We start from the raw sequence: 27317 nt of genomic DNA, 5'->3' as shown, positions 1-27317 counted from the left end.
ATTGACCATTGTTGCGGTTGCTAAGTGCTATCCAGATGTTCACAATGGCAATACTGAAAATGTATGAATTTTTTGGGATTTGGAAACGAGAGGAAAAATTGAAAATGGAATTTGGTATTAATTATGGATGCCCCTTCAAGCTATGATGGAACTTTTGCTTCCTCGCTTTCGTGCACTGGCAAATTTTGGTTAATAATTGAACAAGTGTTGAACAAATACCTGTTCATGCGCTTAGATGGACCAAATTGAGGGGAAAATGAAGGAAATCGGAGGCTAAAACTATGGAAGTTTTATGGTAAGAAAAAATAAACTGGAAAGTGTGGTAAAATACTATGTCCAGCTGGCTGCTAGGCAACAATGCACTCCCTGTGTTCATAATTGGTAAATAATTAAACAACCCAATTTCCATTTAAAATTTAGTTTCTTTCTTTTGCGTTTATTTTCCCAATTACGTTCTTTGCGTTCCAATTTTGACCACATTTTTAGCCATAATTTTGTGAACAAAGACGGGAAACGGTGATCGCATTCTCGCTCTACTTCTAACGAGTCCTTATTTATTGCTATACATTTTCTATAATATCCAAAACTTAATAAGTAAAATTTTCACTTTGTGTCCAATACTTTGATGGGAATAAGCGTGACTGGTGAGAATGGAAATTTGGGGGCTGGCTGTGGATTGGTCCAATGGGGCAAACAGGTGCTAAGGAGCCAATCAGCGAAGCGAATGAAGTCGTGGGTTTTGGTTGTGGTGCTCGTTGTCGGGTTGCTGAGTTGTGTACCCCAAGTGAATGCTCAGACGCCGACATCCTGTATCTCATGCATGAATTGCAGCTCAATTGCAACTTGGCAGCAAACGGCACTGAGTGTGCTACTTGGTTAGTGACAACCCCCCCCCCCCCCCCACGCACCATAACAGCTAGATACACCCTTATCTTACCCATTCTCTTCAAGTTCCAATCCGGGCAGTGTAAAAGTAATACATGATACACAAATTCATCAACTTAAAATGACTTTCGACAAATTCTTTGAAAGGTAACGAAAACGTAAACATTTAAATACAAAACTTAAGAACGGAAAAGGCAACAAGAAGTCGAAAAATCATAAAACTTAACGATTTGATTAAAGAAGTTATTCTGTTCACCCAACCGTACGGACATTGTGTCTCTTGGGTTCAGAAAGAAGAACCAAATGTAAATTGTGCATGAGATAAGCTTGATAAAAAGCTGTGCTTGTTTAAAGTATAATTGGATATTGATATGAAAACTGGAGCATCAAAAAAGAACGAGAGAATGCGTTATAAGATATGACCAAACTTGAGACTTTAAGACAAGTTGTAGAGGTTAGCTCACAAAGCTTGCGTGTTAGAGACTCTGATTAAAAATTAAATTGGATTTTGTCAAATGGAAAATCTTTTTTGAAGGCAACGGGAAAATCTGTATAAAGGGTTATAACTAAAAGCATTCGAATTTGAGAGTTTGCCTGAAATAATATTTCGTTCTAGGACAACAGATCGAAAAGACCTGCAGATCGAAGCAATTATTGGGACAATGGATCGAAATTTAATTTATCGAATTCGCTCTTTGCCCCATCAGGTTTGAGTGCTCACCTATATTACAGCGAATTACATGTTCGGTCGTGATATTTTGCTTTGTTGTAATAGTTTGATATTAAGTCCTAGAAGCCCCTAAGGAATAGCCATATAGTTTGCAAAACATGATCAAATACGGCAAAATTACGTCAGCTTCCAATTAGCACATATCAGCCAGTGAGAATAAAGAACAATTTTCGATCTACTCTCACTTATTCATGCTTTCCGATCTATTTTACTTCCGTTCTGTTGGCCCGTCACCGCAACGTTTGCATACTTAGAATTGATCGCTCCTTTGAAACTGCAGCTGTTGGGTTATGGATTTTTCTCGAGCGGAATAAAAAGCGTTTTTACCTAAGTAGAAAAATAGTTTCTCAAAAATGAGAGAATGACAAAAATGATATTTTACACTAGAATTCAGAGATTTACAGGAGAGATCTGATTATTAGATCAAGGTGGTGATTTGATTTTGGGGATGAAAAAAGGCTAAAAAATTAGCTGCTCAAAAATGACCCATTATCAGTGCAAGAAAGTCAAGATACAAAACTAATCTTAGCACCATGATTTTTAGCAGTGGTCGCAACGGTTACGCAATATGGTTTGCTTCTGCAAATTTCCTAGAAATTAGTTGCGAGGGATACCATAGATAGTATGCATTGACACCCAAGAGTTCATTCACATTTCCGGTAGTATCATAAGCATTCAATACACGCTGGGAAAATTTTACATCCAATAATCTCTCTAATAATAGTAATCTAGATTCATCAGTTTGAACCGAAAATTGATTCTAAGCACCATTTATTGACGATTCGTTCATAAAAGTTTTGTGACTAGAATCAGTTTGCTCATGTCTTATTAATCTGGTAAGTTAAACTTTCTTTTTAATAAATCTAACTAAGTTCAAGACTATAGTTTGATCGAAATTCTAACAGCAGTCATGATCAATGACGGAGAAAAGTTGAATATACTTGAGTAAAAATTTAGCTGCTGCCCAGTTAGTTGGTGCCCTGAGTTAAATTCACCAATGTCTGTGGCAGCTTTTATTTATATTCTTTTTTGTTTTCGGATATTAGATTGTAATGCAGGTTTCTTAAAGGTTCACACTTTTGGGAAAACAAATGGCCTTTTGCTTAAGATATTTTGAGAAATGTGGATAGCATGAATCAGAAATTTGGAACAATTTGTACAGAGATAGTATACCTTTAACCTTCGATTTTTTTCCGCTTCTCTAATAGCAAATCAATTCAAGGCCAAATTAAGCAGTGAAGTTAGAATAGCATGACAAGCAGTATTTAATGATACATAGTTCATATCAAGTGCCACGAGCAGTTTTATGTCAAAATAGTCATTCTGGTAATTTTAACGACAGGGTAAAACAAAGTTAACATTGGCAAAATGGCATTGGGTAATACGGCAGCCAGGTTGGGCATATTGACACTCGGTATAATGGCATTGGGTAAAGTCGGGAAATTGGGTAAATTGTCCTGACGCCAAATGATGACCCAAGGAATTTATGATTTTAGGCAAGTTGGGAATGAGTGCCAACTTGAGCATGTACATGTACCAATTTGACGACTCGGCAGCATTCATGGACAGATTAGGAATGAGTTCATGCACTGCTGAGGCCGTAACAGCTGGGCAGGGAATGGATTTGACGGTGCCCGGAACCCCCTGCTTCTCAATGTATTTCACACTGAGACAGGACGACCCGCAAGTACAGACCCACGATGCAGAATACCTGGCCTGCACTGTGTTGGGGGGCGTCGAGAAGTTCTTCCAAGATCCGGATGGCAACATGACAGCCGCGGAACTTGAGCCTAGTTAGTTTTTACTGGATGTTTTTCCTAAAATTGCAGTAATAAAACTTGCAAAACTAACATTAAAAAAACATAAAAACTTATAACTTATTAAAATTTTTAAAAAAGCTAGACAGCCAAAGTCGACAGTTTTGAAAATAGCGACTTTTTGTGTCTAGTTTTATTTAAAAATTGGGCCATCTTTTTATGAGAACTTTTAGTTGGTCACTTGATTCCTGGCAAGAAATAGTCCTTTTTTGAATTCTACAGCCAGCGCAATGTAATTTGTTTCTATAAGATATTTCCTAGAAAACTGTACAAAGAATTTGATTGTCTAACGAAAATTGGTCCCAATAAATTCTGGTCTGATCCGCCTGAAAAATATGTATGCTTAGCTTAAAACTTGCCATTAAATGCTATTGGAAACTCGTTTGAATTTTATTGATTTCTTGAATAAATATAATGACTTCCTCGTGATCCAAACTATCATTGGGTGCCAATCAGCAATTAGGGCTTAATTAGAACCGCAAAACAATTTCAGGGAGATTTATGCAATTATTTACCAGTACAGTTGTGTTTCATTTCTGCCTAATGTACACGTTGACATGTATCATTGGAACAGCAAACAGAAAACAATGCCCAACCGGAGAAATTCATGTAATTGCCATTTTTTCGCGTGTCCGGACAATTCGAAAACTTGAATGCCAAAAAGCGATTTTTTATGTGATCTCACACAACAAAGTTTTAAAGTTTATTACACAGCGAGTACTGATGATGAGGGTGATTATTTCAGTCGGCACCATTCATGGCATGGAATCAAATAATAAATTTTGAATTAATTTAGTAGAACTATCTTTTGTTATAGTTTAATTGTAGCTATTAATAGTGTTGTCATCTCTCACCAAATTCTTAATTCTAAAAATTAATGCAAGCACGGGTAACTTTTTTGTTTTCCTGTTTTCTACGAGCTACTTTTTGAAGGAAACTTTTTGATAATTAGGACTAATAAAATCGTTTGTAGCCAGACTGAATGTATCTCAAAAATTCACTCTTTCTCTGTTCAGTTTTATTCGAAACAAATTATTAGTATACTAAAATGCGTATTGTCACAGGGGAAGTGACCCGTGAACAATCGACCAAAACATTTTGTCGCGGGTGGGGACGTACCACACCGTTACGATTCGTGCGGTGCATTTTTTGGGTGTCAAAAAATTTGTCCCTCGATTTTGCCGGAGGGACAAAAACTTGTAAAAGTTTTCTCGATTTGTGCCGGGAGGACAAAAACTTTACAAATTTTCTCAAATTTATGGGGGACAAAAACTAAAATATTTCCAAATTTTGTGCGTTGAGAAAAACTTGTGAAATTTATGCCAAATTTTTTTGGTGGGCAAAACTTATGATCTGTCCAGCTATTTTGTGCGGGGGATAAAAACTTGTTAAAAAGTCACATTTTTGTGAAATTGTTAAAAAATTTGTAAAAACTTAAAAATTTCTGGCGGTCCATAATATTGATTTCAAAGTTTAAATTTTCTTAAACACTTTCTTTGTCAAAAAAAAACTATTCATGGTTTTATAAAAAGCATGTAACTGACTTGCCTTTTCTTTATCTCAATCTCTTGATAACTTAATGTAATATATCGTAAATAAAACGAAAATCAAAATTTGGTGGTTTTAAGCCGACATCTGGTTTTATTTGATGATTGAATTGACCATTTGTAATGCCAGAGCAGTGAGTGTGGGCAGATAAAAAACTAATAAAACTTGAGTGCCAGGGCACCACATTGAGAGATATTGTGTCTGGTATGAAATTTGCAGCGTCAGGCGTAAAAAGAAAGCAGAAACTAAGGATGAAATATTCATATGAAAAGGACAAAATAAATGCTGAAAACAATATGAATTGTTCCAAAAAAGTACTGAAAGAGTGTTTGAAAGCGTTCAGTAAAGCGATTCATACAACCAGTTTAAATGACGGGAGAATGAACATTGAGGAAACACTTGTGTTTTTTTAGAGTAAAAATGGTTATTTTTGGACAATTTTGTGCAGTTTCGCAGACATTAAAACTATAAGGTTCTCACTAAAATTTTTAAAAAGACTTTTTTTTCATCTCTTTTCACAATTGGAGATGTCCTTAAAGCAATAATTTGAACAATTTGAAGTTAACAATCTCAAATATATGTAAACCTTAAAAAATAACAAAACTTTTAAGAATTGTCGCAGTAAGAAGGCCAAGAAACTATTAGTTGAATAGAAATCTTCTTGAAGAGGAGTTCCAATTCACTTGGAATAAATGTTGCCCTGTATGGATTGAGACTAGGCTATATGTGGTCACAACTAAGCGGACATTTTTTAAAAATACAAATAGATTCAAAGTCAAAAGAGGACTTACTTAACATCTGAAAGCATTGTTAGGTTCACATATAGCTCTTGAAAAAACAAATTGTATCACTGATTAATAAGTCAAAGTCATGAGGCTGCATGAAGTATGGCAAAAGAAGGCAAAATAAAATAAACAAAAAGTTTATGAAACATATAGGCAAAGCCATATAAAATACGAGTTTTACTCTGAAGACAGAATGGTTTTTGGCCTCATTTGGAAGAAAATAGGATCTTTTTTATTTGGGCCCGGGTTTTAAATCATTCTTGTGAGTAATCAATAGAAAAATAATTTTTTTTTGAAAAGGACCAGCCCCCCCCCCCCCCCAAATAAAAACCGAGTATTTATTGATGGGAAGAATCCAAGATGAGTCCAAACCTAGCCCTGATTTGCTGCTTGTCCAGCAAAACTTATTATTATTCCATATGTTTGCAAATTAGATCAAATTGTAAAGGAAGTAACTCAAAAACAAAAATAATTGATGTATTTTGCATAAATTTTAAGTTAATTGTTTGGAAAGCCCGCCAAGTTTTAAATCCAGAGGACTCCCAGAGCAATTAAAACCACAAATATTTTTTGAAGAGTTATTGAAGATATTGGCAGCAGGTATTTGATCTTTACTTTTGAATATTTAAACAAAGTGACACTGAGAAAGGCGTATTTGGAGACATTTTTGTTTAAAAAACATTGAAATTCGAAAATTATAGCCGAAGTTTTCACCAAAAGACAAAGGTAAAACCAACCCACAAGCCTCCTTTATCCCCAGTAGTAACACCAATAACGTTGTTGTTAACAATTTCATCAGTTTGTAGCAAAAAGAAAAAAAAACTTTGGTCAAGAAATACGAAAAGTGTGAATGAAAACAACGGAATTCCGTCTATTATTCACAAAAAGCAAAAAATTGAACCTCGATAATTCCCTGTAAGAAAAAAAATCTTTTTGGTTTTCTTTTCTACACTTGACGGGGTTTTCTAATTATACCAGTTTTAACTCTCTGCGATGAAAACATTGATCGGCCAAAGTTTTCCGAACAAAAAAATGTGAGTATAGAGTCGATCCCCCCCAAGTGGGTCGGTACATTAAACATAGAATGATATCACTATCATGAAATCAAATGTAGTCTAAAGCTCCACTACACGGGCTATTGGTTTTAATTGTACACAAGTCACGCTAAATGAAGGTTGAAATGACTAAGGCTTCCATTGCAAACTATTTTACTTATCATTGATGGAAACAACTGCTGGTATTTTTGAAAAAGTTTAATCTTTATAAATTAAAACACTTTCCTTTAAAAAATCTGATTAGCTAGTCTTTCATTGTTTAGAGAATGGGTTAAAGGTTAAGCTTGATTAGTTTTGTCTTTTTATCAATCAATTAAATTACGTCGATAAACAGAGTAGCACCTAACTGAAAAAAAGTGGGGTCAAAGAGTGGCTGAAAACATTTTTTGTTTTAACCTCAACATAGCACGTATATTTCTTGATCCTCCAAAATACCAAACAAAAGGGAGCTGATAAATTTGAGTAGTGTTCTAAAATGCACTTATTGTCTTGGGTGGGCAAAACTTATGATCTTTCCAGCTATTTTGTGCGGGGGATAAAAACTTGTTAAAAAGTCACATTTTTGTGAAATTGTTAAAAAATTTGTAAAAACTTAAAAATTTCTGGCGGTCCATAATATTCATTTCAAAGTTTAAATTTTCTTAAACACTTTCTTTGTCAAAAAAAAATATTTATGGTTTTATAAAAAGCATGTATTTGACTTGCCTTTTCTTTATCTCAATCTCTTGATAACTTAATGTAATATATCGTAAATAAAACGAAAATCAAAATTTGGTGGTTTTAAGCCGACATCTGGTTTTATTTGATGATTGAATTGACCATTTGTAATGCCAGAGCAGTGAGTGTGGGCAGATAAAAAACTAATAAAACTTGAGTGCCAGGGCACCACATTGAGAGATATTGTGTCTGGTATGAAATTTGCAGCGTCAGGCGTAAAAAGAAAGCAGAAACTAAGGATGAAATATTCATATGAAAAGGACAAAATAAATGCTGAAAACAATATGAATTGTTCCAAAAAAGTACTGAAAGAGTGTTTGAAAGCGTTCAGTAAAGCGATTCATACAACCAGTTTAAATGACGGGAGAATGAACACTTGTGTTTTTTTTAGAGTAAAAATGGTTATTTTTGGACAATTTTGTGCAACAGATTTCCACAATAACAATTCCATTATGCAAATATTGTTTTGCATTGAAAATGACAACAAATGTAGGCTGTTAAATTGCGTAACACAAGATGTTTGAGTTAGAATGCAAATGTGAACACGTAACATAGTGTAAAACTTGGGGAAAATTATAAAAAATGACAAAATTGTAACCTGAGAAACTGATGTCCGACTGAACCCTACTGCGCAACTTTGGCAAAATGATAGAATGAGCAGACTTTTTCCCTCACATATTCTAAATTAAGTTTTTTATGAAGTAAATTGTGTTTTTCCTACTTTAATAAACAATTTTCCTCTTCTGTTTTTGTTCTCCTATTGTTTTGATAGCACTAAAAATAACTATCGCTGTATGTCTACAGTGTGCTTCTATTTTTATCGAACCTGGATTTATTTTGCCTACCATTGATTGGTTGAAAACTGGCTGAAGATTAATTTTTTACTGTTACATGTGACAATATATGTTTTTGATTTTTTGTTCAAAAGTTTTGGTCTCGGCGTTTGTGATTGGCTGGCCGAGTTTTAGGAACTATTGTCTACTACATGCGCCAAAAATGTTTCTTTCATTAGCATTAAAAATTCAGTGTGGTCGTATCCGCTTTCTTGATTGGTCAATCGAGTTCAAGCTTTATTGCCGTCTTGCACCTGTTTAAACACGTGTCTTTTATTATCAAAGACAATGTGTAGTCACAAGTTTGAGTTCGTGTTTAAAAAGTGTTATGTCGTCCTCTCACGATTCCTTTGATTTTTATCACAATATCGCATGTTCAATGGAATGTGTATATTGTTTACTGTGCATAAATTAAAACTACAGTGAAAGCAACAATTTAATTTCAAGTGGAATAGGTTGCGTTGAGACTAAAAAAGAATGAAATGTTAGGCTCTATAAAGCGAACAAAAGACACAAACAAAATAATTTCCAATCTAGAAGATCCAAGAAACAAAAGAAACAATGTCTTTAATTGAGCTTAAGAAGTCGATATCAAGTGTTCGTTTCTTTGGAGCAAAGCAAAGGCTCAATGGTGGCGTCTCAAGACTGCTGCTGGCAATTAGGGAAACTTCCGCTACCTCGGGAATTGAGGGAGCTGACGTTGAATCTGGTAGAGGCGAAGTTGCCTGAGTTGTAATGCCTGGACATTCGGGGCTGGTTGGCATCCGCCAAAAAGTCTCAATAGTTTCTAGTTGCCTCCAATAGCCCTCCTGATTTTCGATTAGAGGTACCTCTTTGATTTCATAGTCATATAGAATTTTCCTTACATTTTCATCTATCGTGTCTGGACTGAAAACAATTTCTCATACGTAGCCGGTAACATGATTGATCGTGTACTGTGCTCCTTTAATCAGTCCCTTCTGAAATCTGCATGATTGGATGTAGTCAAAAATTACAATTGGTAGCGCCATGTGGTTAATTGTAATCCACTCATTGTCCTGCAGCTCTTGTTTAACAATAACGACTTTCTTTTTTTGTTCCATTTTAGTTCCATTTTAAGTTTCATTTGCTATTTTTCTCAAATCGGGATTGGCCCCTTATTTCAGAAAAATTGCCGCCGAAGACATGTTCAAACTTGGAAGAAAAGGTTGCTGTTAAAGAATTGTTGTGGTAGGTTATCAAATCGTGGAAACTTTTGGTAAAATTTTTCTTTATAATCAAAAGATAAAACAATTTGTTCTTAAACAAACAAATTTAGTATCAATCTATATAAACTGTGCTCTGCTAGTTTTTGCCACTTTGTGGATGCGAATTGAAGTCAAGTTTTGAAAATAATTATCTTGTAAACAATAGAGAAGAAAGAGAAAAAGAAATGATGAAAGACTGTGAAAAGACTTTGGAAACAATTTAAAGTTTCAGTTGTCGAGCAAAGATTTGGATTTTGTGAGTAATCAAACAGTATGCAAGAAATGAAGGTTAAGATAATTTGTGTTGGATTGTTTTTTCTACATGTTTAGCTGTGTTGCTCCTAACAATAGCTCAAAACTACACTTGTCATATAAGCCTTAATGGTTGGATATATTTGGTTTTTATCTTAGCCAGTCAGAAAACAACAAATTTTGAAGTTTAACTTTTTGTATAGTAAGCTGAAAAGAGAATGCAATTAGCATCGCAGTTATTGTTTGATAGTATTTAAAATTTAAAAAATCAGAACTTGATAAGTTAGTCTGTCGCTATTATTAGAATGACAAAATCTTATTCCCTCGTTGTTCAAGGATTGTTAATAGTAAATGGTTTTGATAATAGATTGTTCAGAGAAAACCATTAAAAAGTTCTTTAGGTTGCTTTTTGATAAGTAAAAAAGACTCGGCATTCATTTTGATCTATCAATTGTTTGTAGAAACTGTTTGAAAAACATTCACCAGAGGTCCTGATCCATTTCAATGTCTTATTCTGAAAAGTCAGTAAGATTCAACTTTTTCCTGCAGCAAGAGAACACTTTAGCGAGTTGGACTGCTCTGATCATGATATTGCTCTAAAGTTGCGTCCGTGTGGAATTCTAATTGCAATAGTGAACCTCAAATTGATTCACATTTTACCAGAAAAACTGTGCATACAGCCAACACCGAAATAAACATCATTGCAATATACTACATTTTCATAACCATGTCATTGCTGCTGTGGAGCAACTACCACAGTCGTTCAAGGATACTTCTAAACCATATACAATACCGTGTCTCTTCACTTGTTTTCAACTGCAAATTCTCGGGTCTTCTCGCACAGTGCGTTATTGCAAAAGCCTCGAAAAACTTCAGTCAGTTACAACGACCAGCCCAATCTAAATTGTTAAAATTCTAAAAAAACTTAACAAATGTCAAAAGGATAAAGACAGTGGATGTTTAAACTCAAACTAACTTTTTTAGAACTTGTACGATTGATAATTTTTATATTATATATAATGTTGGTCTGTAGGGTGAGCTTTCCAAAGTACTTTATATATTGAATAGTGGCTATGAATGTTTGCATGCTGACAGTAGTTTGATTTTAAAAAATTTAATATGGAATTGAAATCTTTTATTTAAAGTCGTGTTCTTTTGTTGTCTTTGAAGAAAGAATTGAGCAAAAGAGTTAATTAAAATTGTCAGAGCATATAATTAGCGAAGCGTAGCAAATAATTATCGTTCATATTCATTATCGAAGGAAATTCGTAACCAAACATCACTTGCGCGATACAAATTCAAAAACCGACACTGAATTTTGAGTTCTGGTTTTGAGTTGGCTTAATTTTGAGTATTTGACTCATGTGGATAAATTAGCACAAAAGAACAAAGTTGTAGAGTACTTGTTGGTTGCGGTTGACTGTCTCTCACGTTATCTACTGGTCAGATCATTGAAATCAAAGTACGCCAGAACATCAGCCGATGCTTTCATGAAAATGGTAAAAATAAGAAACCTAAATTTGTGGGTAGATACTGGTAAACAACTTAAGGGCGTTTTCAATACTCTGAAATCGATATTGAAAATTATAAGACAGCAAGAATAAATCGGCATTTGTGGAATCAAATATTTAATCGCTCCTGAATTTGATATACAAGTACTTAGAGGAAAAATTGATATTTTCGTATATCAGTCAATTGCAGAGCTTTGCTTTGTACAAACAATTAATTCTTGAGTTCTTTTATATAAATTGATATCAATTTTATATTCCTTCAACAATTTTTCATATTATTTTGAGATGGATGGAGTAACAATTGATGCTGTCGTAGAAATTTTTTTGAAAAAGTAAGTAGTAGCAGATCGTCTGGGAAATTTTGTAACCAAACAACTTTGCCATCGTCAAATTTTGCATTTGTTTGTACAAATGTTTGATATATTACTGCTAATATCAATTTGCATTGTTGAATTAACAGGGTCAAAACCAAATTGGGAAGAAACTTCAGTTTGGATATCCATATTGTCAATTTTAATTCGACGCATTTCACCCAACCAAAGACTATGCATAAATTTATATCTACTCAAGATAGGTTTTCATGGCCGTTGTAGGGCCTTCAGGATGTGGCAAAGCAGAGTCAGTTTTCAAAATGTTGAATTGAATTAATTTTTACCCAAAATTTAAACACAATAAATTTTTATACAGGGCAATGCTACAAATATACATCAAAATGAGGAAAAAATTGGAGTTGTTTTCAAAAAGTATGCCAACTTAGAATTTTTGAAAAGCCTTGTAAACTTTCTTTTGATAATCGATGACTTGTGCGATGAAATTTATAATGACAAAGAATTTGCCGAAAGCATAAGAAAAATTGGAAAAAATCCAGCACTGAAAGTTATTGCGTACCACATAAACAAAAATTTTGTCGCTAAACTTGACTCAATTGGATAAATTAGCACAAAAGAACAAAGATGTAGAGTATTTGTTGATTGCGGTTGACTGTCTCTCACGTTATCTACCGGTCAAATTGTTGAAAATAAAGTACGCCAGATCAACAGGCGATGCCTTCATGAAACAAGGGTGAAAAATAAGAAACCTAAATTTGTGGGTAGATACTGGTAAAGAACTTAAGGGCTTTTTCAATACTCTGAAATCGATATTGAAAATTATAAGACAGCAAGAATAAATCGGCATTTGTGGAATGAAATATTTAATCGCTCTTGAATTTGATATACAAGTACTTAGAGGAAAAATTAATTTTTTTCGTATATCAGTCAACTGCAGAGCTTTGCATTGTACAAACAATTAATTCTTGAGTTCTTTTATATAAATTGATATCAATTTTATATTCCTTCGACAATTTTTCATATTATTTTGAGATGGTTGGAGTAACAATTGATGTTGTTGTAGAAATTTTTTTGAAAAAGTAAGTAGTAGCAGATCGTCTGGGAAATTTTGGAACCAAACAACTTTGCCATCGTCAAATTTTGTATTTTTTTGTGCAAATGTTTGATATATTACTGCTAATATCAATTTGCATTGTTGAATTAACAGGGTCAAAACTAAATTGGGAAGAAACTTCAGTTTGGATATCCATATTGTCAATTTTAATTGGACGCATTTCACCCAACCAAAGACTATGCATAAATTTATATCTACTCAAGATAGGTTTTCATGGCTGTTGTAGGGCCTTCAGGATGTGGCAAAGCAGAGTCAGTTTTCAAAATGTTGAATTGAATTAATTTTTACCCAAAATTTAAACACAATAAATTTTTATACAGGGCAATGCAACAAATATACATCAAAATGAGGAAAAAATTGGAGTTGTTTTCAAAAATTATGCCAACTTAGAATTTTTGAATAGCCTTGTAAACTTTCTTTTGATAATCGATGACATGTGCGACGAAATTTATAATGACAAAGAATTTGCCGAAAGCATAAGAAAAATTGGAAGAAATCCAGCACTGAAAGTTATTGCGTACCACATAAACAAAAATTTTGTCGCTATACTTTACTCAATTGGATAAATTAGCACAAAAGAACAGAGATGTAGAGTATTTGTTGATTGCGGTTGACTGTCTCTCACGTTATCTACCGGTCAAATTGTTAAAAATAAAGTTCGCCAGATCAACAGGCGATGCCTTCATGAAACAAGGGTGAAAAATAAGAAACCTAAATTTGTGGGTAGATGCTGGTACAGAACTTAAGGGCTTTTTCAATACTCTGAAATTGATATTGAAAATTATAAGACAGCAAGAATAAATCGGCATTTGCGGAATGAAATATATAATCGCTCATGAATTTCATATACAAGTACTTAGAGGAAATATTGAGTTTTTCGTATGTCAATCAATTGCAGAGCTTTGTACAAACAATTAATTCTTGAGTTCTTTTATTTAAACTGATATCATTTTTATATTATTTCAACAAATTTTCGTATTTTTATGAGATAGAGGGAGTAACAATTGATGCTGTCGTAGAAGAATTTTTTTTTTGAAAAAGTAAGTAGTAGCAGATTTTCTGGGGAAACTTTGTAATTAAACAACTTTGCCATCGTCAAAACATGTATTTTTTGTGCAAATGTTTGATATATGACTGCTAATATCAATTTGCATTGTTGAATTAACAGGGTCAAAATCAAATTGGGAAGAAACTTCAGTTTGGATACCCATATTGTCAATTTTAATTGGACGTATTTCACCCAACCAAAGACTATGCATAAATTTATATCTACTCAAGATAGGTTTTCATGGCCGTTGTAGGGCCATCAGAATGTGGCAAAGCAGAGTCAGTTTTCAAAATGTTGAGTTGAATTAATTTTTACCAAAAATTTAAACACATTAATTTTTTATACCGGGCAATGCAACAAGTATACATCAAAATGAGGAAAAAATTGGAGTTGTTTTCAAAAAGTATGCTAACTTAGAATTTTTGAATAGCCTTGCAAACTTTCTTTTGATAATCGATGAATCCTGCGAAGAAATTTATAATGACAAAGAATTTGTTAAGTTGGCCACTGCAGGGTGTCAGAAAAACAATAATGGTATTTATATAAAGCAGAGTTTTGTCAACAGAGCAACTGGTCTCTTACAATAGACTTGAACGCAACACAACATTTTGTCCAAATCAGCCGGCAATATTTGACCAGTCGAATTTTTAGGCAAGCTGTTAAAACTTGTTATATTTTTAAAGCATTGCTATCAATTGGCAACGAACGAACGGTTTGGGCATTTGCTTATCGATATTGATCCAAAAAATTCTAATTGTTCACGATACTGTTGAAATGTTACTAAGCCAGGTCCTACATTGTTCTATCTTCAATTTGATAAAGCAGAATTAACCCATCTGAACAATGATAGAGAAAAAATTGTCTGTAGCTAAGCAAATGGGGTATTTACAACCAAAACAGTTAAGGAATTATATACGTAGTTGTGATTGTGATGTTATACTGGTTTTATGTGAATGCCGTCACAGAATTTTACTGAGTCATGTTAGAGTGAAACCAAGAGGTTTAGAAAAATACAGACACATATTTGAAGGTATTATCAAGAAAACTTCTTCAATGGATAAACGACAAGCGCTTTTACTAGAAACAACCGGTTCCGAACTAATTCAACTCATTATTAAGTTTTGTTTCATCCATTTGAGTTAAACCATGTCTACTGCTGAAAAATTTAATTTGATACCGAAAAATCAGTTCATGAAAGAGCAACCATATTCCTTACAAACTGTAAATGATCCCAGAAATCATCATACAGCTGCTCAATTTTCTTTTTTGAGTCGTATGCGACCATATGAAAACACTAACAATGAAAAAATGAATACCTGGAACCTTTGGATACAAGGGAAACAACTCATCCCACTGAGTTAAAAATAGGAGCCAAATTTTCAAAATCTTAACCTGCTAGCGCCACGACGGAAAAATTATTTAACCTCATTAAAGAGTCAGAAAAATTGTTAGAGACGAAACCAAAAAGCTCATTGTTGACGGAGCAGCAACAGGAATAAATGATCCCATTTTTCCCTGTGATTTGCAGTAACCAACTGAAAAACAAAGGAATTCAGATTATTTCAAGATTCCAGAGGCTTCAAACATTAAAAAAAAGCTTCGTGATCAACAGTAACGCTAAAATTGCGATCTAGAAAGGAATTCATAGAATTACCAAACGAAAAACTAAAAAGAGAACTATTTCGCCAAAAAGAATCAAGCACAAAATATCAGCCAATTACTTATAGAGCAATCCGTAGATGCCTGAAGTGGTTTCCGAACTTCAAAGGAAAACAGAACTTAGGAGGAGGAGGAGAAAAACTGGGTCTCTTTTGATGAATGGAAAAAAACTACTCGAGATAATATATACAAAAGGTCCTGCAGCATACGGAAGCGTAGGAAAACTACAAAAAAGCACAAATTTGAAGTAGAGTGAATTTGTTTCTGGAGAGCAGAAATGCCCACACAAAGCATACGAAGTATAGAACAAAAATCCAACACTGAAAATTATTGCCTACGTAGACGAATTTGGTTGCTAGACTTAGCTATTGTGGATAAGCTAGCAAAAGAGAACAAAGATGTAGAATACTTGTTGCTTGCGGTTGACTGTCTCTCACGTTATCTACGGGTCCAATCATTTAAATTAAAGTACGCAGCAACAACAGTCGATGCCTTCAAGAAAATGATTAAAAAAAATAAGCGAACTAAAAGGCTGTTGTTAGATGCTGGTACAGAAGTTAAGGGCTCTTTCGGGACTCTGTGTCAATGAAGAGATTAATCTAGATGCGCATTAATGAGTTACACTAGGTGAAACTCCGGTCAAAAATAAATCAACGAACATAATTGATTTGAAGAGATTTCCTTCTGAAGGCCTTAAGTTTTATGAGAAAAATATTCTTTTAGAAGCTGTCTCCAGAACATACGGAGAACAAGGTATCATTGGAATTGGTTACTATGGAAGTCATGACCATTTTTTGAGATCCTTAAAAACAGCTACCGGAATACCTAATTTTGACTATCAATTCAACAAAATCAATGGAGTTTTTCTCCTAATTTTCGGTTAAAACGGAAAAATTACTTTTCCGGATAACAAAATTTCATGCATACTAGGTTTCAATATTTTTAAGGATGGGTCTCGTTATCATATTGAAGAAAACATGTTAGACACTTTGAAAGTCTGACCATGGCAGATGACGAAGAAAAAACTTTCATTGGTGATTATCCTTTTTATTTGTCTGCAGGGAAGCAAGTGATTTTTGTTTACGTTAACATAATTGAGTATTAATACGTAGATGATACTAACGCTCCTCCTATCCGAGTCATGGATTCAAAACAACCCCTGAAAAACTGTAGCCCCTGCGAAATCGAGCCAACACACAGAATTGTTGATATACAAAAAGTTATTGTCAAAAAAATTTCACTCAATTCAAATTCAATTGCGTACAGAAACCGGATAATTAGTTCCATTCGCTGGAACAGAAAAGCTTATTTTGACTTTGAATGTTAAAAAGATCGACTAGACAGAAGCCTACTATCAACAGCAATCAGTGTCACCATACATTTCCGGACACTGTCGCTAATGAGGTATTGAATTTGGGGCTTTAGCTGCAGGTATTGGCAAAGCCGCGTTGCCAATTGCAAGAAGAATTTTTTGGCTTGTAGTAAAAAAGATTGGACGTGAACTAATTGTTCAAGCAGTTGTTGAGCTGGCAGAGGTAGTTACAAAGAAAAATATCCAAAACAGGCAATAAAATCAACTGTTCAAAAAAACCGTACGGACACAAGTGGGCGAATCAAAAACATGAAGAATACTTAAATTGAAAACCAACGTTGATAAACCAAACCAAGGAGTTAGTAAGAAGTTGCTTTGACGAGCAGTTGCTCAAATTTTCTTTCTAATGTTCAAAATGGTTTTTAATTTTACTGCCAGCAGAGGCAACAGAAACCACACCTGATTTCCTTGAAAAAGAGCTTCCTGCTGATTATTCTTGACAATGCTTTTACTTTAAAAGTTTGACAATCATATTCCTTGTCCATGGACGGTCCACAGCTTGAGCTTGAAGTTTTGGGCGACAGAAACTTTTTCATCTGTTTACATAAACTTCTGTTTGAAATTAAATAAAAAATCTCCCGAAACAATGACGGCGATTGCAGGACAGTCACTAACGCTGCAAACACAGACGCGCCATACTTAAGCAACAACGCTCTACATTGTTTTTTTACAGAACGCACTGTATCTGCGTTAAAATAGTGTTAAAAGTTCTTACACAAAAGGAAACAAGGCAAACAAAGCTTTCAATTAAATTGAAGTGTTGTCTAGAAAAACTGCAAGAAACAAATAACTAGTTTTTCAGGATTTTTTTTATGAGGACGAACCAGCTAAAATTGACGGAACGGATGGTTGCGCGATTGACGTTGCGGCCAGAAAAACTCGTTTAGCTAACTCTCAGGAAAACTATTTTTTTAGAAAGCTGACGAGTTATGTTTGTGATAACTTGTGATGAAGATTTTCTTTGTGTTGTCACTTTGTGAATTTCTTTTAGGTCTACAAAATATTTGTACAGTATTTTCCCATTTGAACAAACATTACAAAAATAAAGTAATTGAAGCTAATCGGTACGTTAGAAAAATAACAGTAGCGGATCATGTTTTGACGGAAATTGAAAAAACTCTACTAAAAACACCTGCCGTGTTTCAATAGCATTATCCACCTGTGGCAATATCCAGAAGTATTGCCACGAAGGTTTTTTTTAGCTACAACTGGAATAATAAGTTGGAGCTATTAGGACATTTTTTGCCAGTGCGTTGTATGATAATTGCAATGGAAGCAAATCAAGCATACCTTGGAATTAATAGCACTAGTCCTTTTCACTACCAGAAAATCAATTTGAGCCAATTTTTTTGTAAAAAAAACTGTTAATCTTTTGTTGGAACTGCGGTTTCAGCTAGATTTAACCACCGCATTTACTTCAATGCTCTTGAAGCTTTGGATTTTCTTGACAAAGGTGGGCAGCGCATAATTTTGAGCAATTGTGCCAACCAGTTTGTTTTAGTTTTTGACTTAACTTCAATGCAATAGGCTTCTCATAATTTTTTCATCCAGAACTTATGAATTGCTCAAAATCCTTTCAACTAACATTTGACGGAGTTTTGGCACTCAACGTAGAAACTTTATTTCTGAGCGAAAAAGCTCAACTTTTTATGTTAATCCGGAAGAAAAGTGACAAAGAACTACATTATCACCTACCCCACCAGTGGATAAAGATGAAATACGCTTTTTGTTTTGAAATTGTATTCATTGGAATTATTTTTTAAAGAGTTTTTGCAGCAAACAATTTCCAAAAAGCTAACAAGTGAGGGAGTCATAGTCTTATTATAGTCAGTGCTTCAGCGTTGCAACATGCCGGAAGTCATTGAATGGTTCTTTTGCTGCACAGAGAAAAGTTTAGGTGGCAGATCAGCTTGGAATCTCAATACAAAACTACCGAATATTGTTTTGCCGTTTGATACGATTTTAAAAGGAAGAAACTCAAATACTCAAACTTAAGCCAACTCAAAACCTTCGATAATGAATTTGAACGATAATTATTTGCTACGCCTCGCTAATCATATGCTCTGACAATTTTATTTAACTCTTTTGGTCAATTCTTTCTTCAACGACAAAAGAACACGACTTTAAATAAAAGATTTCAATTCCATATTAAATTTTTTAAAGTCTAACTACTGTCAGCATGCAAACATTCATAGCCACTATTCAATATATAAAGTACTTTGGAAAGCTCACCTTACAGACCAACATTATAAATGATATAGAAATTATCAATCGTACAAGTTCTTAAAAAGTTAGTTTGAGTTTAAACATCCACTGTCTTTATCCTTTTGACATTTGTTAAATTTTTTTTAGAATTTGAACAATTTAGGTTGGGCTGGTCGTTGTAACTGACTGAAGTTTTTCCAGGCTTTTGCCATAACGCACTGTTCGAGAAGACCCGAGAATTTGCAGTTGAAAACAAGTGAAGAGACACGGTATTGTATATGGTTTAGAAGTATCCTTGAACGACTGTGGTAGTTGCTCCACAGCAGCAATGACATGGTTATGAAAATGTAGTATATTGCAATGATGTTTATTTCTGTGTTGGCTGTATGCACAGTTTTTCTGGTAAAATGTGAATCAATTAGAGGTTCACTATTGCAATTAGAATTCCACACGGACGCAACTTTAGAGCAATATCATGATCAGAGCAGTCCAACTCGCTAAAGTGTTCTCTTGCTGGCAGGAAATAGTTGAATCTTACTGACTTTTCAGAATAAGATGTTGAAATGGATTAGTACTTCTAGTGAATGTTTTTCAAACAGTTTCTACAAACAATTGATAGATCAAAATGAATGCCAAGTCTTTTTTACTTATCAAAATGCAACCAAAAGAACTTTTTAATGGTTTTCTCTGAACAATCTATTATGAAAACCATTCATTATTAACAATCCTTAAACAACGAGGGAATAAGATTTTGTCATTCTAATAATAGTGACAGACTAACTTAACAAGTTTTGATTTTTTAAATTTTAATTACTATCAAACAATAAAAGTCTTTTCACAGTCTTTCATCATTTCTTTTTCTCTTTCTTCTCTATTGTTAACAAGTTAATTATTTTTAAAACTTGACTTCAATTCGCATGCACAAAGTGGCAAAAACTAGCAGAGCACAGTTTATATAGATTGATACTAAATTTGTTTGTTTTAGAACAAATTGTTTTATATTTTGATTATATAGAAAAATTTTACCAAAAGTTTCTACGATTTGATAACCTACCACAACAATTCTTTAACAGCAACCTTGTCTTCCAAGTTTGAACATGTCTTCGGCGGCAATTTTTCTGAAATAAGGGGCCAATCCCGATTTGAGAAAAATAGCAAATGAATTTTACAAAAAAAAGAAAGTCGTTATTGTTAAACAAGAGCTGCAGGACAATGAGTGGATTACAATTAACCACATGGCGCTACCAAATGTAATTTTTGACTACATCCAATCATGCAGATTTCAGAAGGGACTGATTAAAGGAGCACAGTACACGATCAATCATGTTACCGGCTACGTAAGAGAAATTGTTTTCAGTCCAGAGACGATAGATGAAAATGTAAGGAAATTTCTATATGTCTATGAAATCAAAGAGGGACCTCTAATCGAAAATCAGGAGGGCTATTGGAGGCAACTAGAAACTATCGAGACTTTTTGGCGGATGCCAACCAGCCCCGAATGTCCAGGCATTATGACTCAGGCAACTTCGCCTCTACCAGATTCAACGTCAGCTCCCTCAATTCCCGAGGTAGCGGAAGTTTCCCTAATTGCCAGAAGCAGTCTTGAGACGCCACCATTGAGCCTTTGCTTTGCTCCAAAGAAACGAACACTTGATATCGACTTCTAAAGCTCAATTAAAGACATTGTTTCTTTTGTTTCTTGGATCTTCTAGATTGGAAATTATTTTGTTTGTGTCTTTTGTTCGCTTTATGTAGCCTAACATTTCATTCGTTTTTAGTCTCAACGCAACCTATTCCACTTGAAATTAAATTGTTGCTTTCACTGTAGTTTTAATTTATGCATAGTAAACAATATACACATTCCATTGAACATGCGATATTGTGATAAAAATCAAAGTGATCGTGAGAGGACGACATAACACTTTTTAAACACGAACTCAAACTTGTGACTACACCTTGTCATTGATAATAAAAAACACTTGTTTAAACAGGTGCAAGACGGCAATAAAGCTTGAACTCGATTGACCAATCAAGAAAGCGGATACGACCACACTGAATTTTTAATGCTAATGAAAGAAACATTTTTGGCGCATGTAGTAGACAATAGTTCCTAAAACTCGGCCAGCCAATCACAAACGCCGAGACCAAAACTTTTGAACAAAAAATCAAAAACATATATTGTCACATGTAACAGTAAAAAATTAATCTTCAGCCAGTTTTCAACCAATCAATGGTAGGCAAAATAAATCCAGGTTCGATAAAAATAGAAGCACACTGTAGACATACAGCGATAGTTATTTTTAGTGCTATCAAAACAATAGGAGAACAAAAACAGAAGAGGAAAATTGTTTATTAAAGTAGGAAAAACACAATTTACTTCATAAAAAACTTAGTTTAGAATATGTGAGGGAAAAAGTCTGCTCATTCTATCATTTTGCCAAAGTTGCGCAGTAGGGTTCAGTCGGACATCAGTTTCTCAGGTTACAATTTTGTCATTTTCTATAATTTTCCCCAAGTTTTACACTATGTTACGTGTTCACATTTGCATTCTAACTCAAACATCTTGTGTTACGCAATTTAACAGCCTACATTTGTTGTCATTTTCAATGCAAAACAATATTTGCATAATGGAATTGTTTTTGTGGAAATCTGTTGCACAAAATTGTCCAAAAATAACCATTTTTACTCTAAAAAAACACAAGTGTTCATTCTCCCGTCATTTAAACTGGTTGTATGAATCGCTTTACTGAACGCTTTCAAACACTTTTCCAGCACTTTTATGGAACAATTCATATTGTTTTCAGCATTTATTTTGTCCTTTTCATACGAATATTTCATCCTTAATCTCTGCAAAGTTGCTTCCTTTTTACCTCTGACGCTGCAAATTCCATACCAGACACAATATTTCTCAATGTGGAGCCCTGGCACTCAATTTTTATTAGTTTTTTATCTACCCACACTCACTGCTCTGGCATTACAAATGGTCAATTAAATCATCAAATAAAATCAGATGTCGGCTTAAAACCACCAAATTTTGACTTTCGTTTTATTTACGATATATTACATTAAGTTATCAAGAGATTGAAATAAGGAAAAGGCAACTCAGTTACATACTTTTTAAAAAACCATGAATAGTTTTTTTGACTAAGTAAGTGTTTAAGAAAAATTAAACTTTGAAATGAATATTATGGACCGCCAGAAATTTTTAAGTTTTTACAAATTTTTTAACAATTTCACAAAAATGTGACTTTTTAACAAGTTTTTATCCCCCGCACAAAATAGCTGGAAAGATCATAAGTTTTGCCCACCCAAGACAATAAGTGCATTTTAGAACACTACTCAAATTTATCAGCTCCCTTTTGTTTGGTATTTTGGAGGATCAAGAAATATACGTGCTATGTTGAGGTTAAAACAAAAAATGTTTTCAGCCACTCTTTGACCCCACTTTTTTTCAGTTAGGTGCTACTCTGTTTATCGACGTAATTTAATTGATTGATAAAAAGACAAAACTAATCAAGCTTAACCTTTAACCCATTCTCTAAACAATGAAAGACTAGCTAATCAGATTTTTTAAAGGAAAGTGTTTTAATAAAGATTAAACTTTTTCAAAAATACCAGCAGTTGTTTGCATCAATGATAAGTAAAATAGTTTGCAATGGAAGCCTTAGTCATTTCAACCTTCATTTAGCGTGACTTGTGTACAATTAAAACCAATAGCCCGTGTAGTGGAGCTTTAGACTACATTTGATTTCATGATAGTGATATCATTCTATGTTTAATGTACCGACCCACTTGGGGGGGATCGACTCTATACTCACATTTTTTTGTTCGGAAAACTTTGGCCGATCAATGTTTTCATCGCAGAGAGTTAAAACTGGTATAATTAGAAAACCCCGTCAAGTGTAGAAAAGAAAACCAAAAAGATTTTTTTTTCTTACAGGGAATTATCGAGGTTCAATTTTTTGCTTTTTGTGAATAATAGACGGAATTCCGTTGTTTTCATTAACACTTTTCGTTTTTCTTGACCAAAGTTTTTTTTCTTTTTGCTACGAACTGATGAAATTGTTAACAACAACGTTATTGGTGTTACTACTGGGGTCGAAGGAGGCTTGTGGGTTGGTTTTACCTTTGTCTTTTGGTGAAAACTTCGGCTATAATTTTCGAATTTCAATGTTTTTTAAACAAAAATGTCTCCAAATACGCCTTTCTCAGTGTCACTTTGTTTAAATATGCAAAAGTAAAGATCAAATACCTGCTGCCAATATCTTCAATAACTCTTCAAAAAATATTTGTAGTTTTAATTGCTCTGGGAGTCCTCTGGATTTAAAACTTGGCGGGCTTTCCAAACAATTAACTTAAAATTTATGCAAAATACATCAATTATTTTTGTTTTTGAGTTACTTCCTTTACAATTTGATCTAATTTGCAAACATATGGAATAATAATAAGTTTTGCTGGACAAGCAGCAAATCAGGGCTAGGTTTGGACTCATCTTGGATTCTTCCCATCAATAAATACTCGGTTTTTATTTGGGGGGGGGGTGGTCCTTTTCAAAAAAAAATTATTTTTTTATTGATTACTCACAAGAATGATTTAAAACCCGGGCCCAAATAAAAAAGATCCTTTTTTCTTCCAAGTGAGGCCAAAAACCATTCTGTCTTCAGAGTAAAACTCGTATTTTATATGGCTTTGCCTATATGTTTCATAAACTTTTTGTTTATTTTATTTTGCCTTCTTTTGCCATACTTCATGCAGCCTCATGACTTTGACTTATTAATCAGTGATACAATTGGTTTTTTCAAGAGCTATATGTGAACCTAACAATGCTTTCAGATGTTAAGTAAGTCCTCTTTTGACTTTGAATCTATTTGTTTTTTAAAAAAATGTCCGCTTAGTTGTGACCACATATAGCCTAGTCTCAATCCATACAGGGCAACATTTATTCCAAGTGAATTGGAACTCCTCTTCAAGAAGATTTCTATTCAACTAATAGTTTCTTGGCCTTCTTACTGCGACAATTCCTAAAAGTTTTGTTATTTTTTAAGGTTTACATATATTTGAGATTGTTAACTTTTAAATTGTTCAAATTATTGCTTTAAGGACATCTCCAATTGTGAAAAGAGGAAAAAAAAGTCTTTTTAAAAATTTTAGTGAGAACCTTATAGTTTTAATGTCTGCAAAATTTCGTTTTCTCCCAAAAGTTCTCGCACTTTTTTTCTTTTTCCATTGATTGTTGCTTTTTGTTATCACACGGCGCATTTTATGGCGCATATATGACCTTTATTGCTTCTATGAAAAATTTGTTTATTTTTTACTGATTCTAGTCTATAATTAACAGTTTTGAAGACGTTAAGAGTAATTTTTAATGAAATTATTTTTGTACTTCAATTTTTTTCTCGTTGTCGTCAGCAACTAACTAAACCTGGGCTCATCATTATTGACAGGGCTCATCATTTTCCTTTTGCTCCAAATACAGTTTCTGGTGTTGATTATAATTTTGACTTATGTCTGTAAAGCCTTAGGAATTAGTTTTGTGTAGAGCCTTAAGAGTCTTAAAAGAAGCTTGTGAGTTCTCGATATAATTTCTGATTCTTTTTGTTGACTTTTCAACAAAGACCCTTTACAAAGAAGACCCAGTTAAAATCGAGGAATATCAAAGCACCAAAAATTTTGAACCCATGTTAGTTTTAATTTATTAGTGGTTTTCAATGTCTTATAGTTCTAGTGGATTCAAAACTGTGGGTTCGATAAACTTTTTGAAATTTTGAGTTCTGTCGTTATTTATTGTCTTTTTGTCGTCTTATGATTCAGTCTCAATATTAAGAAGCACAACTTGCTTTCTGAGAGGCTCAAGTTAATCTGGTTTTGTTTCATTTTGAAATGTTTCATTTTGACGGGTAGCATCCTTTTTTTAGTGAAGCAAGGTCTTATCGTCTTTCTTCTAATCTAGTCTTTTTAATGGTTTTTATATTCAACTGATTGTTTCTTGACTTTGGAGCTACGCATTTTTGCAAAAATACTCTAATTTTTGAGTGTTTGTCCATTTCTGATTTTTTTTTGTCTGCCGTCACATCTTTAAGCTAATGTAGTGGCACAATTGGCGTCGAAAAGATGCACAATTCACGACAACTAGGGTTATTCATGAACGACAACGGTTTCGTTTTTAAAATTTTAAATGGTTTTTTTGTTTCTTCCGTTCTTTTTGTAGCCATCTGACATATTATTGATTGAGACAGGTCTTAGTTGCTTACCATGAAGATTAAATTAACATTCCGAATGAGTCGAGTTGATACTTATTGGTTTTAGTCAAAGTGAAATTTGTTGTTTTCAAAAATAGAAACTTATATTTGAACTTTGCCCGTTTCGCTTTTTGTCGACCTCTTACTGAGTCCCATTATTGAGAGGTCTCATATATTATCTGCTGAAGTACACATTAATTTGTTGAATTCAGGTTTTATCTGATTCCGTATTCTTTTTTGTTATTAAGTTTTCTTTTATAATTCAGACATCGAATTTTGGTCGCCATTAACGTTTCCTAGTATTCGATTTTTACGTTTGTCTTGTCGAGTACTCTCATTAATGGCATGTATCATCGGCCCTCTAAACCAGCACTTTTTTCACTCAGTTGTTTGTTAGACGATATGTGATTTTTTCGGAGGTTTTCTATTTATTCCTGATTTGTCAATTAAATAACGTGGATGAGCGGGGTCGGAACATTATGTAAGAACGCACATTACCGAGCGTCTTTGTTGAACCCAAGAGCGTTAAATGGTAACATATCAAGCAATTAGCCAAAGAGTAGATGCTAAATCGCTTTTAATATAGTACAATTCAAACAATTCAAAAACGAATCAATTTAAAATAATCTTGGTGAAACTAGTGAAATAAGGTACGAAGTTTCAGTGAAGGCGTTTTTGAGTGTTCACAGAACTTTGTAGCCAGGGATTAAATTTTTTAAATTTAAAAGTTGGGTTTGTTTTCAAATTTCCGGATGCGGGAAATTTGATTGTGAGGTACTTACTTCGAGAAATAGAAAGTTTTTTTTGGACAAAGTTTTTTTTAGGCTCTGTGGAGCGGTCGCGGTTTACCCCCCGTGGGCGTCCCAAGTCGGTCTGATCAGGGTCGGTTTTGGTCGCGCACGTCATCCTGGGTTGCCCAAAAAGTTTGCTGTAGTTCACCATTTCTTTTTCACTCGCTATATTTTCCTACATAAATCTGACAAGAGAATTGTGTGATTAGAAATCGACATGTATACCCAAATGTACTTTGGAGCCGATGTGGAGGACTTTGCCGAAATGTCCGGCTACAACGCATCAGGTGACATGATTCTGTGCGAGACAGACGACTGCAATGGGCTTCTCTCTGGAGACGTTGCGACTGTGGAAGATGCATTCGCCGAATACAAGGCCGAATATGACAACGAAACGAGTCCAGAGAGACAAAATGTCAACAGTGTTATGGACGCAATTTGCGCTAAATTTGAGGACAGGGGGAAATGTCTTAGCACTCTCCGGAAGAGCAGCGGCTCGTCTAGACGAGCCAAGCGGAACACAGAGATGGCCGTGATGGTGTTCACCATTACCTATCCCCCTGGATTTGGTTTCAGTAACGCTGATGTCCAGAACGCATACCTGAGCCATGTAGCCGCTTTGCCACCCACTATTGCAGCTATTGCCACAAGTCTTGGCGTTGGAGATCCGGCCAATCTCATGGTGACAGTGCAGGTAGGTGGTACCGTTGGGGGGACTACACAAGGAAGTCCTGCCGTCAAACCCTCCGTGGACACTTTTCCAGTAATTCTTTCCACCGTTTTTGCCCTGTTCAGTATCACTGCCTCTCGATGGATCTGAACGATGATAGCAGAACATATCCAGAAGGGATAAACTATTTACTGCACTAAAAGCTTGAAAAACTAATTTCCTAACTGTCCTCGCCCCCTCTGGTGAACAATATTTGGGTTCATAAACCTGTGAGAACAAACGAATGCTTGTATGACCTACTACTACAATCAATAATTAGCGTGTACCATCATAAAATATTTCACACAAATTATCAATTATAATTAGTCATATTCCACTGGGGCGGGGTGGGGGCAGTTTGAAATAACAACCTTGTAACCCCCTTCACTGATGTTGAACTTTAAAATCTTTTCCCCATATAAACTTGTCGGATCTATTCTGTTTCCCCTTCCCCCCAGTGATTTTTACGCCCCCCAGTTACAAATTTTATGT

At 34.3% G+C, this 27317-nt stretch overlaps 1 protein-coding gene across 1 annotated transcript; it reads left to right on the top strand.

Moving 5' to 3' along the window:
- The first annotated feature begins 418 nt into the window (after positions 1–418).
- Positions 419–27317, top strand: LOC142345605 (uncharacterized). The gene is made up of 3 exons (XM_075397740.1): positions 419–875; positions 3112–3408; positions 26326–27317. Exons 1-3 carry the CDS (start codon positions 626–628, stop codon positions 26934–26936), a joined length of 1158 nt encoding a protein of 385 aa, XP_075253855.1. The 5' UTR covers positions 419–625; the 3' UTR covers positions 26937–27317.

The sequence above is a fragment of the Convolutriloba macropyga genome, chromosome 9, assembly GCF_964194025.1.
Source record: "Convolutriloba macropyga chromosome 9, txConMacr16.3, whole genome shotgun sequence".
NCBI lineage: Eukaryota > Metazoa > Xenacoelomorpha > Acoela > Convolutidae > Convolutriloba > Convolutriloba macropyga.
This window is presented reverse-complemented; position numbering and strand designations above follow the sequence as displayed.